General features: G+C 43.2%; 1 protein-coding gene across 8 annotated transcripts in view; it reads right to left on the minus strand.

Annotated features, from left to right (window-relative positions):
• The window catches only part of CREBBP (CREB binding protein), a 676,455-nt gene that overhangs the window by 15,946 nt on the left and 640,691 nt on the right, over positions 1–19,818 (minus strand). For all 8 annotated transcript variants that reach the window (XM_033962544.1, XM_033962542.1, XM_033962548.1 and 5 more), the window contains one exon: positions 5,664–5,945. In XM_033962544.1, the coding sequence (XP_033818435.1) occupies positions 5,664–5,945 (282 nt within the window). The remainder of the gene's footprint in view (positions 1–5,663; positions 5,946–19,818) is intronic.

The raw sequence follows: 19,818 nt of genomic DNA on the forward strand, positions 1-19,818 counted from the left end.
AGGAGATAATTCCTCCAATGAGAACGATGCATACATCCAGTGAGTCATTGTCAATGCCGATGCTTGGTGTTGAGTCTGTATACATGACCATGTTCTCGACAGACGCTTCAATGCATCCTCAGGCGGGACTGAGGCAGGCATGGTAGCCTTAGAAGCCTGTGTGAACTGCGACTGCAGTAGCCCCAAAAGCAGGCTGAGCAAAGCCCAGATCTCTTCCTGTACAGAGAGTGGCAATCTTCTATATTGGTTGGCGAGGTGTGGGAGACCTCAATGTCAAGGTACACCTGTGCAGATACACCAGCTGGATGGACAGAAAATGCTCATTCACACGATAACGCTTGGTATGCGTCAAAGTTACGTATGGAAACTAAAATAAAACTATTAGGCGTCTTTTTAGATAGAGAACTAACTTTTCACGATCACATCAGTTCTGTTGTACAAACTTGTTTCTTCAAATTACGTATTATTCGTTCCCTCAGATCTCTTTTAACTAACGACTCGATTAACATACTAATTCATTCTCTAATCATCTCACACTTAGACTATAGTAATTCTCTTCTCAATGGACTCCCCCAAAAAGAACTACGACGGCTGCAACTTGTTCAAAATACCGCTATTAAACTCATTTACAATGTCGGCAAGTTCGAACATGTTACTCCTCTTTTCAAAGAGGCTCATTGGCTCCCCATCTCTCATCGGATATGTTATAAAATTATACTACTTACATTCAAAATTAAACATTCACGCCTACATCTGATCAAAAACTCCTTTTCATTCCCTCTCTAAAAGAATCCTTTTACACTAGGAATACTAACTTCGCCATAACTGCACCCACATTATGGAACTCTCTCCCCCAATTTCTTAGGGACGAAACTCAATTACCAAAATTTAAGATTAATCTTAAAACTTATCTATTTAAAGATGCCTACGCCAATTCTTAATCTTTTTCTTGTCCATTCGTTGATTTCTTTTTCAACCTAATCATCATTCTCAAAGCATATCACTCACACCAGGCACCCCCGCCCCCCATGTTATATCCCTTCCCTCTATCTCATTTCTCCTACAACTATGTAACTTTTTCCTAACCCTCCCACTTACCCTCACTGTCTTGTCTGTCTATACGTATTATTTGTTTCTATTTTTCTCACTACTCTCTTTAAACACAATTAAATATATCTTGCTTTCCTTTTTACATATTATTGTTAACCGGTCAGATATTTGTTTTTATGATCGGGGTATAAAAAACCAATAAACTTGAAACTTGAAACTTGATTGGGAGGACATTGTGGTATGCCTGAGGAAGAATGGTTTTGCATCTTAGCTTTCTTACGAGCTAGGTCCCCTGATGCTCGAGGTATCGATGATGAGGAAGTAGAGTCAACCCTAATGCACGACACTCCCAATGCAGTGTTGATGCAGATGGTGCAGATATTGTTGCTGGGGTCACGGAAGTTGAGCGTCGGGTTCCAAATTTCCAGCCATGCTCAATGTCGATGCTGACGCAGTATCAAAAATTTTTTCTAACTGAAGTTTACAGGCTTTCAGTGACCTCTTTTGCATATGGGAACAAAAGACAAAACCAATGTTCAGGACCTAGGTCCTGGACACACCAATTATACGGGTCATAGCCTGAGATGAGCATCAAGTGCATTTCTTAAAGCTGTTTGGTATTAATTTGCCAAAGGCGTCTTTATAGATGCGGGAAACACTGAACCAGCAAAACTAAGGGGGAATTTCCTTGAAACAGCCTTTGACGAAACATAGCTCTATGTCAGATAAGATACCATACCATACTGATTCTTGTATCCCGCAAATGTCAACTAGGAATCATTGCAGGTACAATTAGAGGGTTACTATACAATACAGAAGGCTGTAAAGTAATAGAGTAGTAGAGTAATAGATCACTACAGGTCATTGACCTGGGGGGCCACCGCAGGAGCGGACTGCTGGGCGTGATGGACCTATGGTCTGACTCGGCAGAGGCAATGCTTATGTGCTTATGTTACATAATATTAGAAATGATACAAAAATGCATATTACATGTACATGAATATGTTGTAACAGATCAGTGTAGTGAAGAGAATAGATGTGTTTTCAGTGCCTTCCTGAATTGGAAGTGTGTGATAAGTTATTGAAAGCTGCTTGGGAGTTCATTCCAGACTTTGGGTCCTTAGAATTCAAAGGTGGTCTCGAAGAGAGCTTTCTCTAGCTACAAATAAGATGAGTATTTAAACTATTTAAAGTGAAATGCGTTAAGATTTCTGCTTTCAAGAATACATGGTATCAATTTGGACATAAAGGAGGAAATAGCTGATGCAACGTCAAAGTGCTCAATGCCCAGGGAGCTTGAATAGAAAGCAATCCAAAAAGCAAATATTTCTTGTAAAGCTGGACTTACAGATCTTTTTCTTTTAATAGAGAAAATTAGTTGCTCCCAAGGAAGCCTTTTAATGGGTGAAACTGATGGCTGGGGTTGTCTGAATGTGAGCTTAAGAAAGACGCAAAGATCAGGCTTTGGATATGGATATTGTACTGAGTAAATTTGTGGTGTCTGGGAACAACGTGGTATATGGACATTGTGAGGTGTATATTACGATATATCCACCACAGAAGTAACATAGTACAGTCTCCTATACAAATAAATAGGCATAGTCTGCTGCGGTGGCATAACACCATCCAATTGTTTCCCAACTCCACCCCCATCCCATCATGCCAATAAGCCCCTCTCCTGAATTCAAGCCCAAGTGCACGAGTAAACCATCCCCCACTTTGACCCCCCCCCACTCCAAAGCACTCCAGGATGTGTCCAGAGATGATTTATGGTAGTCCAGTGAGCAGGAATGGGAGCAATCCTCCTTTGCTCCCACACTACCCTCTGGTCTTCCCAGGGTAGTATAGGTCCAGAAGGGGATTGAGGGTTTCTTTGGACATGTGTGGGGTATGAATTCAGAATAAGGGCTTACAGGCATGATCGGATCCATTCAGGTCAGGGGTGTGGAGGGGTGACGACCTACATTACTGGGTCTGTGGCTGTGCTTGGACTGCCTGGAATTCCTTATAGTATTAAATTTATGGCAAAAAACTATATATTTTATGGTATATCATGTAACTTTGCAACAAGCTTTCCTGCCAGGTTATTGAAAAGAAAAATATGGCAAATACAAAACAAGTGATGCTTACAGCTTCAATTTTTCTCATAGTGCAGTATCTCCTAAACCAGTCCTGGAGACACATATAACAGGTCTGGTTTTCAAGGTAACTGCTATAAATATGCTCAACATAGATCTACATACACCAGGGCTTCAATTTTATACACAGTATATTCAAACAGACATTTTGAATACCAGACTGGTTAGGTGCACTTCCAAGAGTGAGTTGAGAAACACCCATTGTCTTTCTGGCAGAGGGTGCAGAACGCCTGTGACCAGTGTAGCGGTGTCGGGAGCCCTGGGAAAATCTCTGCGATGTGGCATTTGAATATGGCCAGGAACGCCGTGAGCCATGAAAATTAGACCGACCAGAATCCCTGGAGGATCAGAGTCTATGGGTAACGATCCATCACAGAATCTTTGAGTTTGTCCAGGCCTTTACCGATCAATTGCCCCTTAAAAGGCAGCCTAGCTAATAGGCTGTAATAGCCTTACTCACTGTGCCGTGCTCTGAAGGTGCTGCAGCCTGCCTCAGCTCCAAGAAGTAGCTGGATATGAAGAGAAGAAACTCAGCCAGCCATTCCTCCAATGCTGATATCTTCGGGCTGCCAGTTGGACAGATCCTCAACCCGCATAGGACCATAGACATTGTCACAACCCCAGCCTTAGAGCTAAGCTTGTGCCCGATAGAACTCCTCAGGACTCAGGCCTTACCTTGAAAAGGGCTGACCAATGTAGCAGCTCCAACTCAGACAGACAGTTAGGCTCTGAGTTCAGAATGAACGCCCAAGATCAAGAACTCTGGGGGGAGGAGGAATATTGGGAGAACAGCCTAGAGCAACAGGAGGTGCCTTGCAGAAGGGAACAGCCTAGGAGGCAGGCTCCTAGCTCAGGGAGCTCACAGCTGCTGAGACTAATTAAGTCTCAAAGAAAAGCTCAGCAAAAGCAGAAGTTTGCCCTGCCCCCACACAGATTAGGGCGTGGCCAGCTCAGTGCTATAGAAGCTGAGCTTAGGAAGACCAAGTCAGTCTGCCCTGGGCCAGCCCAGGAAGGAGTCTCCAAGGACTGGGCTCCGGAATACCAGCAGAGCAATGAAATTGAAATGGTGGAAGCAGCAACTATCCCTGAGGCAAACCAGCCAGCCAGCACTGATGCCATAGAGGCTATGGACACTTTCATGGAACCAGAGGAAATCTACATGGATGAAAGTTAAGTTGGATTTCCTTACTGTTTTGTTTTCTTTGAATCCGTTTTTTTTTTTTGGCTGGCTGGAAGCACAAGTCTAGTGCTGGCAGTGTGAGCATCACTAAGCTCACTTCTGAACTTGGCGCCTTATTTGTGGGACATTGTATGAAGTTGATTTTGCATTCTCTTTTGATTTTCTTTTTTTTTTATGCTGGAATGAGACTGTTGATGAATGCGTGAGAGGGGTAGTAGTGGGGAGAATCCACAAGATCTTCTCGGGTTGGGATCGTGGGGCCAGTTTTGGCAAGCTTGTTATAGTGGATTCACCTACTCGCCTCCCCTACCAGCTTGTTAAGTTGGCTGGGGAAGGCTTATTAAAATCCAGGCCTATTCAGCATGTTCTAATAGAACCTCAGAACTATATTGAAGAACCAGCATAAAGACTGGGTAGTTTTTGTAGCCTTATTTTGCACCTTTGGTGTGTGGGACTTATATTACAGAGCTACAACAGGATTGTTTGAGGGGACTATTTTTTGCAAGTCTCCATTTTCTGTTAATGTTTTATTCTGAAGTTCAAAGCCTAACTTGGGGCAGTGTGCTATTGGAGAACTGTGTTATGAAATAAAAGTGAACTCAGTTTATGAAAAGCTTTATTTTCTTGACAATCTTTATGTTCTTTTACTTATGAGAACCAGCAGGACCTTCAACCTCTTTTGAAGGCACGTTAAGGACGGTGTTTGCTGAGCCCTGGTCGGGAGCCAGTTGCAAAACCCGGCACTGGCAAGCTCACAACATGAAGGAGGGAGGCAAAATCACAGCTGGCACCCTCAAGGGCCCCCTGCGGATGCCTAATGGCCTGTGCTCAAGTACCTGCGATTCAGTAGGTGAGCTAAGGTACTAGGGGTACGGACTCCAATCTCCACACAGATCTCTGCAGGATGGCCAAACAGCAATTAACCTGCTGGCTGCAGCCCCAAGCTTCTTCTCCATGCAGGCAGAATTCTCCCACGAACTGAGGAGTTGTGGTGGCCCGATAGCTCAAAAACAGCAAGAAAACAAAAATAAAGAAATATATAGACTTGATCAGAAAGATACCTTCTTGCTTGTGTGCAGAAGGAAAAATTGAAGTGGGCAGCAGAGACCTTGGAAGAAGGAGGAGTTGAAAACCTGGAGTAAAATTATTTTGCATGGCTCACAAGCATGGGGAGAATACCCTACTGTCCAGAATGACACACCTATTGCACTAGAAATATATTTATATGGAACTAGAAAGGGTGCATTGGTTACATATGAGTCCAATTATAAGATTATCCTAATCTTGTTGCTTACCTCACAGACCGTGCAATGCCACCTCGTTTCCACATGATGTTTACACTCATTACATGTATAGACAAAACGCTCCTGTCCTTGGGTGTGTAGCTCTACCAGCATGCACAGTGTTGACCATTTGGAGCGACGCAATGAGGAAAATTCCCAGTGCTTATCCCTGGCTAAAGTCAGGAAGGCATCTCGCCCATCCATTAGGTCACAGCTTAGCAATGGGTCAGGATCCACGATGGGAGGCAATGTGTTGATGACTGGTCCTGCATGCAGATGAATTACAAAAAAGACCTGCAAGAACAAAGAACATGCTGCAATAAATAGGAACAGAAAACATTTTAAGTGATTGCGCTCTTCTAGGAATTGCTACCTAGTAATAAATACAGTAAGCTAATCCAAGGGAAACTACGAGTACAAATCTCACTTTCCCTCACCGACACTTCTTGTGACATTGAACATGGAACTCTTATACATTAATTATTAATAATGTTGTATGATGCCTTAAAGGAGAAAAGGGATGGGACTTGATATATCCACCTTTCTGTGGAAGCTAAGACCAGAAGTATTCCACATATCAGCAAAGGTAGAAAAAATAGGAAACGAAAGCCAGGGAGGTTAAAAGGTGAAGTGAAAGAGGCTATTAGAGCCAAAAAAATATCCTTTAAAGAAAAGAAAAAGGATCCGAATGAAGAAAATAAGAAGAAACATAAGCACTGGCAAGTTAGATGCAAAGCATTGATAAAGACAGCTAAGAAAGAATATGAAGAGAAACTTGCAAAAGAGGCAAAAACTCATAAAACATTTTTTTAGGTACATCAGAAGCAGAAAACCTGTGAGGGAATATGTGGGACTGATGGATGATCAAGGAGCAAAAGGGGAGCTTAGGGAGGATAAACCATAGTGGAAAGACTGAATGAATTCTTTGCTTCAGTCTTTACGGAATAAGATGTAAGAGATCTACCTGAACTGGAAATGGTTTTTAAGAGTGATGATGCGGAGGAACTGAAAGATATTTCGGTGAATCTGGAAGATGTACTGAGCCAAATCGACAAGTTAAAAAGTGATAAATCGCCAAGACCAGACGGTATACATCCCAGGGTACGAAAATAATTCAAACATGAAATTGCTGACCTGCTGTTAGTGTCGCTAAAATCGTCTGTAGAACCTGAAGATTTGAGGGTAGCCAATGTTACGCCAATTTTTAAAAAGGGCTCCAGGGGAGATCTGAGAAATTACAGACCTGTAAGCCTCAATTCAGTGCTGGGCAAAATGGTAGAAACAATTATAAAAAAATAAAATCGTGGAACACATAGGCGAACATGATTTAATGAGATGGAGTCAGCATGGGTTCAGTCGAGGGAGATTTTGCGTCACAAATTTGCTTGACTTCTTTGAAGGTGTGAATAAACAGGTGGATAAAGGTGAGCCGGTTGATATAGTATATCTAGATTTTCAGAAAGCTTTTGATAAAGTTCCTCACGAGAGGCTCCTGAGAAAACTGAAGTGTCATGGAATAGATGGCAAAGTTCAGTTGTGGATTAGGAATTGGTTATCACATAGAAAACAGAGGGTAAGCTTAAATGGTCATTTTTCTTAATGGAGGAGAGTAAATAGTGGAGTGTCGCAGGGATCTACTCTATACTAGGACCGGTGCTATTTAACTTATTTATAAATGATCTGGAAATTGGAAGGACGAGTGAGGTGATTAAATTTGCAGATGACAGTAAACTGTTCAAAGTTCTTAAAACCAAGTGGATTGTGAAAAATTGCAGGCGGACCTTAGGAAATTGGAAGACTGGGCGTCCAAATGGCAGATGAAATTTAATGTGGACAAATGGAAAGTGATGCACATTGGGAAGAATAACCTGAATCACAGTTACTGGATGCTAGCCTCCACCTTGGGGATTAGCGCCCAAGAAAAGGATCTGGGTATCATCGTAGACAATATGATGAAACCTTCCGTCCAATGTGCGGCGGTGGCCAAGAAAGCAAACAGGATGCTGGGAATTATTAAAAAAGGGATGATTAACAAGACTAAGACTGTTATGCCTCTGTATCGCTTCATGGTGCAACCTCATCTGGAATATTGCGTTCAATTCTAGTCTATTTATTTCAAGAAAAATATAGTGGCATTAGAAAAGGTTCAAAGAAGAGCGACCAAGATGATAAAGGGGATGGAACTCCTCTTGTAAGAAGAAAGACTAAAAAGGTTAGGGCTCTTCTGCTTGAAAAAGAGACGGCTGAGGGGAGATATGATTGTGAGTGGAGTAGACCAAGTACAAGTGAATCAATTTTTCACTCCGTTAAAAATGACAAAGACTAGGGTCACTCGATGAAGTTACAGGGAAATGCTTTTAAAACAAATAGAAATAGAATAGAAATAGAAATAGAATTTTTTTTTCACTCAAGATAATAGTTAAGCTCTAGAACGCATTGCCAGAGGTTGTGGTAAGAGCAGATGCTCTTTGTAGCATTGGCAGTTCTCACATCTTTCTTTATGACCAGGTTGTTTCTTAACAATGGACAAGGGGAGTGTGTGGCGAAGTGGTTAAAGCAACAGCCTCAGCACGCTGCTCCTTGTGACCCTGGGCAAGTCACTTAATCCTCCCATTGTCCCAGGTACATTAGACAGATTATGAGCCTGCCGGGATGGACAGAGAAAATGCTTGAGTACCTTAATAAATTCATGTAAACCGTTCTGAGCTCCCTGGGGAGAATGGTATATAAAATTGAACAAATAAATGGACAAGATTATAGCTAAATGAGCAGCTCTGAGCTTGGAAGTCACTCATCTGAGTGCCTGACACAGTCCTGCTTATCAGCGGAAAAGCATCATTTTTCATCTATACCAGATGTTTTCTTTTCTTTTTTTAAAATTAAATTTTAATTAATTTTATGCTATATCAGTTCAACAACAACAATCCAATAACATGGAGATACAACACTGCATGCAAAGCAAGACAGGCCAGAAAACACAATATAAAGGTCAAAACTTCTACCTCCCCATTCCTATGCCTATACATACAATATTAAAAGATAGTGTTCACTCTATATACCCAGTCCAAGACAATCCCCAGCATTAACTAAAATATCTGCAACCCCCAGAAAACAGAATGTACTCCATAGGGTGGTCCCTCTGTGGTTCCTTCAGAGAGGACCCCATTATCCCTGTCAAACCTCCTCCCCCCACCTCAGCTCAAAGAAAAAATTAAATAACATGTAATATTTTTTTTCCAAGTCTTTTCCTGCTGTTCATAAGAACCATAATGCCGAGCAACTAGACATTCCATCTGTGCTAGCTTCCTTAATTTAAGCAACCACTCTTCCCCTGTGGGAACAACGGTGTTCTTCCAATGCTGGGCAATCAGGCACTTAGCCACTGCCAGACCCATATGCACAAGTTTAGTCCGCCAGGGATCACCTCTAATATTATGCATCCCTAGTAAACAAATCTAAGGTAAAATCTGGACTGGGTCCTGGATCCACTGTGTTAAATTATTAGTAACATACAACCAAAATAACTTAATCGCCGCATAAGCCCATCAGATATACAAAAAGGAGCCAGGACCCATAGAACACCGCCAACATAAATCAGGTACCTGAGGATACATAACATGTAAGCGCTCTGGTGTCAGGTACCAGCATGTCAGGATTTTGCAAGCATTTTCTTGCACTAGTATGCAATGGGACGCTCACTGCACCTCAAGACAGATCAAGGCCCAGTCTTTCTCAGAAAAATGAATCCGGAGATCCTGGTCCCATTTCAGCCTGAAGGGATATTGTACCACCTCCCGCCCTCTCAAATATCTATACAGGATGGAAATCAGTCTAGGCACTTTGCCCAATAATACCCATAAGTTTTCCAAATGTTCGGTCCCCTGGGGATTGCCCCTTCCCCAAACTACCGATAGCATAAAATGACGCAACTGCATATAAGCAAAGAATTCTCCCCTAAGCCTGGGCTCCCTGCCAACTAACTCATCAAAAGAAGGCAACTGCCCCCCCCCCCAAAAGTACATCCCGAAAGGTACCAAATTCCTTGGTTTCCCACATACGAAACGCCCCCCCCCCTTTCCTTCCCTGCAGGAAACTGGGATTCCCCTCGAATGGGAGCCAGGGTAGAAAGTCCTCTACATCCCTGCTCACTGTTGTGCAGGGACCCCCATACCTGTACCAAGTGGCAAAAAAATTGATTCTGCAGCCCCCGTAACCTCTCAGGGACCGAAGAAGAAGCCCACAACCAAGTAGGGCACATAGCTTTGTTCAATTTGAACCCCGGGTTTAAACTCTGCAATCACCCAATCTAGGATGAGGCGAAGCTGCGATGCCTCGTAATACCAGTACAGATTTGGTACTGCCCGCCCCCCTCCTCTCTCGCTGTCCAAAGCACCTTCTGGCTCAGCCTGGGACGCTTCCCCTGCCAAATAAAAGTTCAAAATTCCCTATGTAAAGCCTTCAACACTCCCCTCCTGGATCCCTCCCCATAGATTTCTATGGGCCCAAATACCATCTATTCTTGTGTAAGTTTGAGTGGCAGGTGAATAATGAGAGTAATTCTTCCGAGTGCCATGAAACAGTCTACAAGTCCCAGCTGCTGTATAAACTATACCAAAGCCTTACTGTGTTTCTTTAGATTTGTTAGAAACTGGGCAACATACTGGGGAAGGGGGAGCCTATACTGCAAAGAGGGGCTCCACCTTAACCAGGGTGGAACTAGGCTGCAGGCATCAACATTTATAAAGGAGACAGAGCAGCATTTAAATTAGAGACTGTGGGAATGCCGACATTCGCTCAAAAAAGCATAGTTTGGGACAAGGTAACTATAAAAGATATCATCATAAAAGGGAAGACATAGTAACCCAATAGTGAGATTGCAATACAGGTCACAGTAGACCAGGTTTCCTCAAATACAAAGCAGACAAATTTTAAAGATTGCAAATTATCCATGCCAAATGCTGAGCAAATTGTAAATACATATGAAAACCACTGTTTGAAATATATGTATGCAAATGCCAGAAGCCTAAGAAAAAACGGGAGAGTTGGAATATATTGCACTAAATGAAAAGACAGATAAAATAGGCATCTCTGAGACCTGGTGGAAGGAAGATAGCCAATAGGACACTGTCATATCAGAGTACATGCTATATCGTAGTGACAGGGTGAATCAAATCAGTGGAGACTTAGCGTTATATGTTAAGGAGAGCCTCGAATCGAATGGACTGAGAATTCTACAAGAGCAGAAACATACCTTGGAATCCCTTTGGGTAGAAATTCTATGTGTAAGAGGGAAAAGGATAGTGATAGGAGTGCAGTACCATCCACCTGAGCAAGATGAACGGACAGATGCTGAAATGTTATCAGAAATTAGGGAAGCTAACAAACTGAGTAACATAATAATAATGGGTGATTTCAACTACCCCGATACTGACTGGGTAAATGTAACATCAGGGCATGCTAGGGAGATAAAATTCCTTGATGAAATCAAAGACTGCTTTATGGAGAAGCTAGTTCAGGAACCAAGAGGTAAAGCAATTCTAGATCTAGTTCTTAGTAGTGTACATAAATTGGTGCAGGTGGTAATAGTGATAGAACTACCAGTCATTGAGATTCTTGACAAAGGCATCAATCTCTTATATTTCCTGGAAGAATGTGCCACCATAAAGGAGCCAAGAAATAAAAGCAGAATTTCTAGTCAATTCATAACACTGGTCAACAAAAGAAAGTTTTTCTATGCTACTGAGAACTTAAGAAGTGTTCTTAATTAATTTATGCTGATTTCAGTTCTGTAATTGAAATTCAGCTAGCACCGTCAGGTTTCTGAGATACACGTTACTGATTTTTTTGACATTTTGCCCTATCGGCACAATATTGCGAGTATGAACTGTGTCCCACCAAACTTGTGTTAAGGAGTTTACTCAGAAAACATACAATATGTTACAGCATATATTTACATCTCTCTTAACTCACACAAAAGTGATGTCAGCATGTTCAGAAATGTTTGAGACACTTGCTTTTACAAATAGCAAATTTGTCTCTCTTTGCAAGAATCAACAATAGTCTCCCATCATACTGGGATTGAACTTTTACAGATATCTGCTTTCCATCACCTTGATGTTTTGATGAAATCTTTCCCCATGCTCATCGCTGACATCACCAAGATTGGGTGGGAAGAAGTCGAGGTGAGAATATAAGAAGTGCATTTTAAGTGACATTCTGGCACCCATTAGCTGATATGCTGTCAGCATGACCTCCACAAGCTCAGCATAATTCTCTGATCTGTAATTACCAAGAAAATTCTGAACAACCAGCACGAATGATTCCCTTGCTGCTGATTCAGCTGGGTTCAGCTTCTGTTTGAACGCATCATCAAGGATCAGTTCACGGATTTCACGTCCAATAAAAACACCTTCTTCTTAAGTTCTTCACTTTTCTTTAAACCAAATGTACTTTTTAGGTGCTGAAACATTACCATTTCTATCACTTTGACAAAATTTTTCAGCAGACCCAGTTTTATGTGATGTGCTGGAAGATAGATTTTCTCACGATGTACTAACAGCAGGTGCTTCATATTGTATCTGCCAAAATAACGCTTGCATTTACTTTGAAGTCTGTTGGACAGATTCTTTCATTGATCTTGTGTAGTAAATAGTTCACAGACATAACAGAAATTATCAGGATGGTTAACGCAGCCTCTTCTGTTCATAGTAATTATAATATCTTGGTCAAAAATAATATATAAAAATTCACAGGTAGATAAAGCAGCACAATCACTTTTTAGTTTATACTTTTAAATTACTAGTATATGTGATTGATGAACTGTCCTAAAATGCAATATTGTGTTACAAAAACAGAAAAATACTGATGCTTCATGGTATCGTTAGTGATGAAATGATATAAACACAAACTGACACATAACTTAAAAACAGGATGTGATAGACAAAAACTGTTTTCATATTTAGAGTCAGCATGTGGCCCTTGTTAAGATACAAGTGACAGAATTCGAGTAGCAAAACATTTGTTGACCAGTGTAATGAGTCTGTTTAGGATTAGGAAGAACTAGTCTATTTGAGACAAGTGATTGAAGAAGAGGCGACTGTGTATACACAGTATTTACTAACCTGAAATACAAATAAATTTACAGGAAAATTCAATAACTATGGCAGAAGTACCTCAATTCAGTGAATATTGTAAACTTCCTCTTAGTGAGGTTAGTGTACAAATCACTATTTTACCATGTGTTGATAGACAGGCCTCTTTATCTGTCTTTTTCTAAAGATTCAAAATAAGAAAATAGTAGATAAGGTGGGTGACAAAGTTTGGGTCCCTTTTAGTCAATACTTTTTAACACTCTGTCCTTCCTGAAAGCACAGTTACTTACCGTAATAGGTGTTATTCAGGGACAGCAGGCAGATATTCTCACATGTGGGTGACGTCACCGACAGAGCCCCGGTAAGGACACTATAATAGTGCATTGCCACTTTAAGACTTCAGAAAATTTGTGATAGCCCACACCGTGCATGCACGAGTGCCTTCCTGCCCGACGTAGGTGCGCGGTCCCTCAGTTAAGTAAACCAGCTAAGAAGCCAACCAGGGGAGGTGGGTGGGTTGTGAGAATATATGCCTGCTGTCCCTGGATAACACCTGTTATGGTAAATAACTGTGCTTTATCCCAGGACAAGCAGGCAGCATATTCTCACATGTGGGTGACCTCCAAGCTAACCAGAATGGGATGGTGGGAGTGTTGGCCTTTAGGAAAATAAATTTTGTAATACTGACTGGCCAAACAGAAACAGAATATGACGGCAGAAAAGGGCCTACGGCCCAACAAGTCTGCCCACTCAAATAACCCTCCCCTCTAAGTTCCTCTTTGAAGTGAGCCCACGTGTTGATCCCATTTGATCTTAAAATCAGTCACGTTACTGGCCTCAACTACCTGAAGTGGAAGATTATTCCAACGGTCGACCACTCTTTCGGTGAAGAAGTACTTCCTAGTGTCACCATGGAATCTCCCGCCTCTGATTTTCAGCGGATGCCCCCTTGTCGCCGTAGGGCCTGTAAGGAAGAAGATATCTTCTTCCACCTCAATGCGGCCAGTAACGTATTTGAACGTCTCTATCATGTCACCCCTCTCTCTGCGTTCCTCGAGAGAGTAAAGGTGCAACTTACCTAGTCGTTCTTCATAAGGGACATCCTTGAGCCCTGAGACCATCTTGGTGGCCAATCGTTGAACCGATTCCATTCTTAGCACATCCTTCCGATAGTGTGGCCTCCAAAACTGTACACAGTACTCCAGATATGGTCTCACCATGGACCTGTATAGCGGCATTACCACCTCGGGCCTTCGGCTGACAAAGCTTCTCCGGATGCAACCTAGCATTTGTCTAGCTTTAGATGAGGCTTTCTCCACCTGATTGGCTGCCTTCATATCATCACTAATGATTACTCCCAGGTCTCGTTCTGCCACAGTTCTGGTCAAGATCTCACTATTCAGAGTGTAGGTTCTGCATGGGTTTCTGCCACCAAGGTGCATTATCTTACACTTTTTGGCATTGAAATTCAGCTGCCAAAGAGTAGACCAGTGTTCCAGAACAAGTATGTCCTGTGTCATAGCGTCAGGCATGGTTATCTCCGCTCACTATGTTGCACAATTTAGCATCATCGGCAAATAATGCAATTTTTCCCCGAAGTCCCTGAGGCAGATCTTGTATGAAGATATTAAATAGGATTGGGCCCAGGACCGAGCCCTGCGGTACTCCACTGTGCACTTCCGACTTTTCAGAGGGGGTACCATTTACCACTACCTTCTGATGTCTACCACTGAGCCAGTCTTTAACCCATGCAGTTAATATTCCTCCTAGCCCCAATGAACTCATCTTGTTCAAAAGTCTACGGTGTGGGACGCTGTCAAAAGCCTTGCTGAAGTCCAGATACAACACATCCAGGGACTCTCCTTTATCCAGTTCTTTTGTTACCCCGTCGAAGAAGCTGATCAAGTTGGATTAGCAAGATCTCCCCTTAGTAAATCCATGCTGGTGTGGATCCCTCAGTCTCTCGTCATCCATAACCGTGTCTAATTTGTGTTTAATCAACGTTTCCATAAGCTTGCACACTATTGACGTGAGACTTACCGGTCTGTAATTTGCAGTGTCTAACCTGCATCCCTTTTTGTGGAGCGGAATGACGTTAGCTGTTTTCCAGTCTAGTGGAACTTTTCCCGTGCCCAGGGAAAGATTGAAGAGCGCGGCTAATGGTTCTGCCAGGACATCTCTCAATTCCCTAAGCACTCTGGGGTGCAAATTATCTGGTCCCATGGCTTTATACACTTTGAGCCTTGACAATTCTTGGTAGATGCTGCTGGTGGAAAATTCAAAATTCCTGAACGGGTCTTCTGAGCTCTCTCTTGTTTGCAGCTGTGGGCCGGATCCTGGTGCCTCACAGGTAAATACTGAGCAGAAGTATTTGTTCAGTAGGTCGGCTTTATCGGGGTCCGATTCTGCAAAGTTGCCGTCAGGTTTCCTTAGGCGCACTATCCCATCTGTATTCCTCTTTCTATCACTAACATACCTGAAGAAGGATTTATCCCCTTTTTTAATATTCCTAGCTAAATCTTCTTCCATCCTGAGTTTGGCGTATCTGACCGCCGTTTTGACAGTTCTAGATTTTTCTAGATAAGCTTCTTTATCTTCTGGTCGATGTGATAGTTTGTGGGATACAAATGCTCTTTTCTTCTGTTTTATGAGTTCTGAGATCTCTGCAGAGAACCATTGGGGTTTGTTATTTCTTCGCCGTTTACTCACAGACCTTATAAAAAGGTTGGTTGCTTCCTGTAGGGTAGATTTCAAAGCTGACCACATGACCTCCACATCATCTGTTGTGTCTTGGGTTTGCAGCGCCTCATAAACAAAATTTCCCATGCTCTCGAAGTCAGTGCCCTTAAAGTTAAGGACCTTCGTTGACGTGTTCGACCTCGTGGATCCCTTCCTGAGATGAAACTACAACATTTTGTGGTCGCTGGAGGCCAACGCCTCGCCTACCGAAACCTCTGTGACGCTATCTCCATTGGTGAGTATCAGGTCGAGAATCGCCTGATCCCTGGTGGGCTCCAGAACCATCTGTTTGAGTCTTGCCCCCCGTATAGATGTCAGCAGCTTTCTGCTGCTGCTGGTTGTGGCTGAAACCTTGTTCCAGTTTACATCTGGCATGTTGAAATCTCCTAACAGTACAGTGTCTCCTCGCAGAGTGAAGGTTTCAATGTCTTCAATTAATTCTTTGTCTATGTCGTCCTGTTGTCTAGGAGGCCTGTATACAATGCCCAGATATAGGCATTTGCCACTTCCCCTGGCAAGGTTCACCCAGAGGGACTCCCCTGTATACCTGACACCTGTGATTCTGGTAACTTTGATTTCTTCCTTGATATATAGTGCCACTCCTCCTCCGTTCTTACCTTCTCTGTCTCTGCGGAGTAAGCTATAACCTGGTATAGCCATATCCCATCCATGGGAATCTGTGAACCAAGTTTCAGATATTGCCACCACATCTAGGTTAGCACTCCTCATTTCCGTCTCCAATTCCAATATTTTGTTGCCTAAACTGCGGGCATTGATGTACATAGCCTTCCATACTTCGTGTATGCCCGGTCTGTGCGAAGATTTTCCCGCTTCCCTCTTTCCCGCTTGACTCAGTATTCCCTTTAATTCCCTGTTTGAGTCAGTTCGTCCCTTCTGAGTAGATGTGTCCCCTGCGGTAGTGACTGCGGGGTAAGTACTTACCTCAGTAATGGAGTATTTACTTACCATACCAGGATGGTTACTTACCTTACCAGGATGAGAAAGGGTTCCCTCCCCCAACTCACCTAGTTTAAAGCCCTTTGGAGTAGGTGAGCCAATCGTCTACCGAAGACATTCTTCCCTCTTCTGGTTAGGTGGAGCCCATCCGATCCCTGTAGTCCCTGTAGTGCCTCTCCGTGGTCCAGGAAGCCGAAGTTCATCTCCCTGCACCATCCGTGTAGCCATTTGTTGGTCTTCTGGATGCGATCTTCCCTGGTTCTCCCCTTACCTCTCACTGGAAGTATGGAGGAGAAGACCACCTGTGCTCCCATTTGCTTCAGCTTCTCACCCAGGGCTCTAAAGTCTTCGGGTATCTTTTCCGGGGTGTTCCTGGCGGTGTCGTTCGTCCCGACGTGGATGAGAAGCATAGGATAGTAGTCTTGGGGCTTGATTAGTCTCCCTAGACTTGTGGTTACATCCCTGATTCTGACTCCTGGCAGACAACAAACCTCTCTTGATAGTAGATCCGGTCTGCATATTGGTCCCTCTGTGCCCCGCAGCATGGAGTCCCCAATGACTACCACTCTGCGCTTCTTCTGAGGGAGCTGGTCCGTTGCCACTGGAGCCTGAGTCATCTTCTGGAAATCCTCTTGAAAATCGTCCTGAAAGTCAGTGGCTGGTTCTATCTGTAGAAGCTGGAACCTGTTCTTTAGGGTGATCTGTGGGGTTGATGTGAGGCTTCTCTGATTGCTTGAAGTAGGGGTAGGTCATTTGTTCCTATTCCGTCTGGAAAAAGAGTCCAGACAGTAATGTGAGGTGAATGTATGAACCGAGGACCAAGTAGCAGCTTTGCAGGTTGTCAATAGGGATAGATTTCTTGGAAATAGTATGCTCCAACTTGTTAAGATCATAGGAGATGAAAAGTTGAGGAGGTGATCTATGCGGCTTTGTTCTGTTGAGATAGTAGGCCAAAGCTTGTTTGCAATCCAGAGTATAAAGAGGTGTTTCTCCTGAGTGAGAATGAGGCTTAGGAAAAAAAACTGGAAGCACAATTGTTTGATTGAGATGAAATTCATTGACTACTTTTGGCAGAAATTTTGGATGTGTATGAAGAACCACTTTGTCATGGTGGAACACTGTGAATGGTGGGTCTGCCACCAATGCTTGAAGTTCACTTACTCTTCTGGCAGAAGTAAGTGAAATGAGAAAAAAACTTTCCAGGCAAGATACTTGAGATGAGCTGTAGACATTAGTTCAAATAGAGGCTTCATCAACTTAGCTAAGAACTACATTAAGGTCCCATACTATTGGAAGTGGCTTCAGAGGTGGTTTAACATTGAAAAGTCCTTTCATAAATCCAGAGACCAAAGGGTGAGCAGTGAGAGGTTTACCCTCCACTGGTTGGTGAAAAACGGTAATATCGCTGAGATGGACTCTAATAGATGTAGACTTCAGTCCCAATTCAGACAAATGAAGAAGGTAATCTAGGACTAGTGAAACTGAAATGGATTGTGGATCATAGTGATGAAGAAGACACCAGGAGGAAAAACTGAGTCCACTTCTGTTGATAACACTGTTGAGTGGCTGGTTTCCTGGAGTCTTCTAGAATAAGTCTCACTGGCTGAGAGATGCGAAGTTCAGCAGCATTCAGCCCAAGAGATACCAAGCTGTCAGGTGTAGAGACTGAAGGCTGGGATGTAACTTGATTCTACATAAGAAGAGATGGAGACATCGGCAGAGGCACTGGCTCCCTGGCGCTGAGCTGAAGTAGAAAGGAGAACCAAGGCTGCCTGGGCCACCGAGGAGCTATGAGTATCATGGTGGCAGCCTCCTGCTTGACTTTGACAAGGGTCTTTAGAATGAGAGGCGTAGGTGGAAACGCGTAGAGAAATCTGTGTGTCCAATCCAGTAGAAATGCATCCGCCTCCAGACAGTGAGATGAGTTAAGTCTGGAACATAAGAACATAAGAAAAGCCCTCACCGGATCAGACTGAGGTCCATCCAGTCCGGTGATCCGCACACGCGGCGGCCCATTTAAGTACTCCTGATTGGAGACCCAGATATACCATAGCCCTCAATACAATTTGCAAGAAGGTGTGCATCCAACTTGCGCTTGAATCCCAGAACAGTAATCTCTGTCACAACATCCTCCGGGAGAGAGTTCCAAATTCCCACCACGCGCTGTGTGAAAAAGTACTTCCTGATATCCGTCCTGAACCTGCTGCCACTCAGTTTCAGTCTATGACCTCTTGTCCGTGTCACCTCCGAAAAAGTTAGTAATGCTTCTTCTTGGTCTATTTTATCAAATCCCTTTATTAATTTAAAAGTCTCTATTAAATCCCCTCTCAGTCTTCTCTGCTCGAGGGTAAACAGTCCCAATTTCCTAAGGCGCTCTTTGTAGCTCAAATTCTCCAATCCCTTGACAAGTTTCGTGGCTCTCCTCTGTACCCTTTCCAGCAGAATTATATCTTTCTTGAGGTATGGAGACCAGTGTTGGACACAGTATTCCAATTGCGGTCTGACCATTGCTCTATAAAGTGGCATTATTACATCTTCCGATCTACTCGTGATCCCCTTCTTAATCATGCCCAACATCCTGTTTGCTTTCTTCGCCGCCTCCGCACATTGTGCCAAAGGCTTTAGGGTTCTGTCAATCAGTACCCCCAAATCCCTTTCTTGTTCACATTTTGCTAATGTCACCCCCATCATCTTATACTTGTGTTCTTTGGGGTTTTTTTCCTAGATGCATCACCTTGCATTTGTTTATGTTAAAATTCATCTGCCACTTTGTTGCCCATGCTTCTAGCTTGTTCAGATCCTTCTGGAGTTCCTCGCAGTCCCTTTGAGAGTCAACAGCCCGACATAGTTTTGTATCGTCTGCAAACTTTATTATATTGCAAGAACTGGGGCAACTTGTTGGGGGAAATGCAAACAAGTCCACTTGAGGAGAACCTCACTGAGCAAAGATGGGATGGAGAGCTGCTGAGTTGGGAATCCATTCGTGAGGATGAAGCATTCTGCTGAGCTTGTCTGCTAAGCAATTCTGTTCCCCCTGAATGTAAATTGCACTGAGGTAGATGTTCCGAGCAGTCGCCCAAAGCCAAATCTTTTGAGCTGCCTGACAAAGAAGGAGGGATCCTATGCCTCCTTGCTTGTTTATATAGTACATTGCTACTTGATTGTCCATGCGAAGCAAGAGGACTTGATCGTCTATTAAATGCTGGAAAGCTTTGACAGCATAATAAATCGCTCTGAGTTCCCGAAGATTAACATGAAACTTCCGCTCCTTGGTGGACCAATGACTTTGAATCTGAAGACCATCCAGATGTGCCCCCCAGGCGTAAGTTGAAGCATCTGGGTCAAAGCTTTGTGATCAGGCGGCATGTGGAAAAGCAGAT

The sequence above is a fragment of the Geotrypetes seraphini genome, chromosome 11 (genome assembly GCF_902459505.1).
Source record: "Geotrypetes seraphini chromosome 11, aGeoSer1.1, whole genome shotgun sequence".
NCBI classification, from domain to species: domain Eukaryota; kingdom Metazoa; phylum Chordata; class Amphibia; order Gymnophiona; family Dermophiidae; genus Geotrypetes; species Geotrypetes seraphini.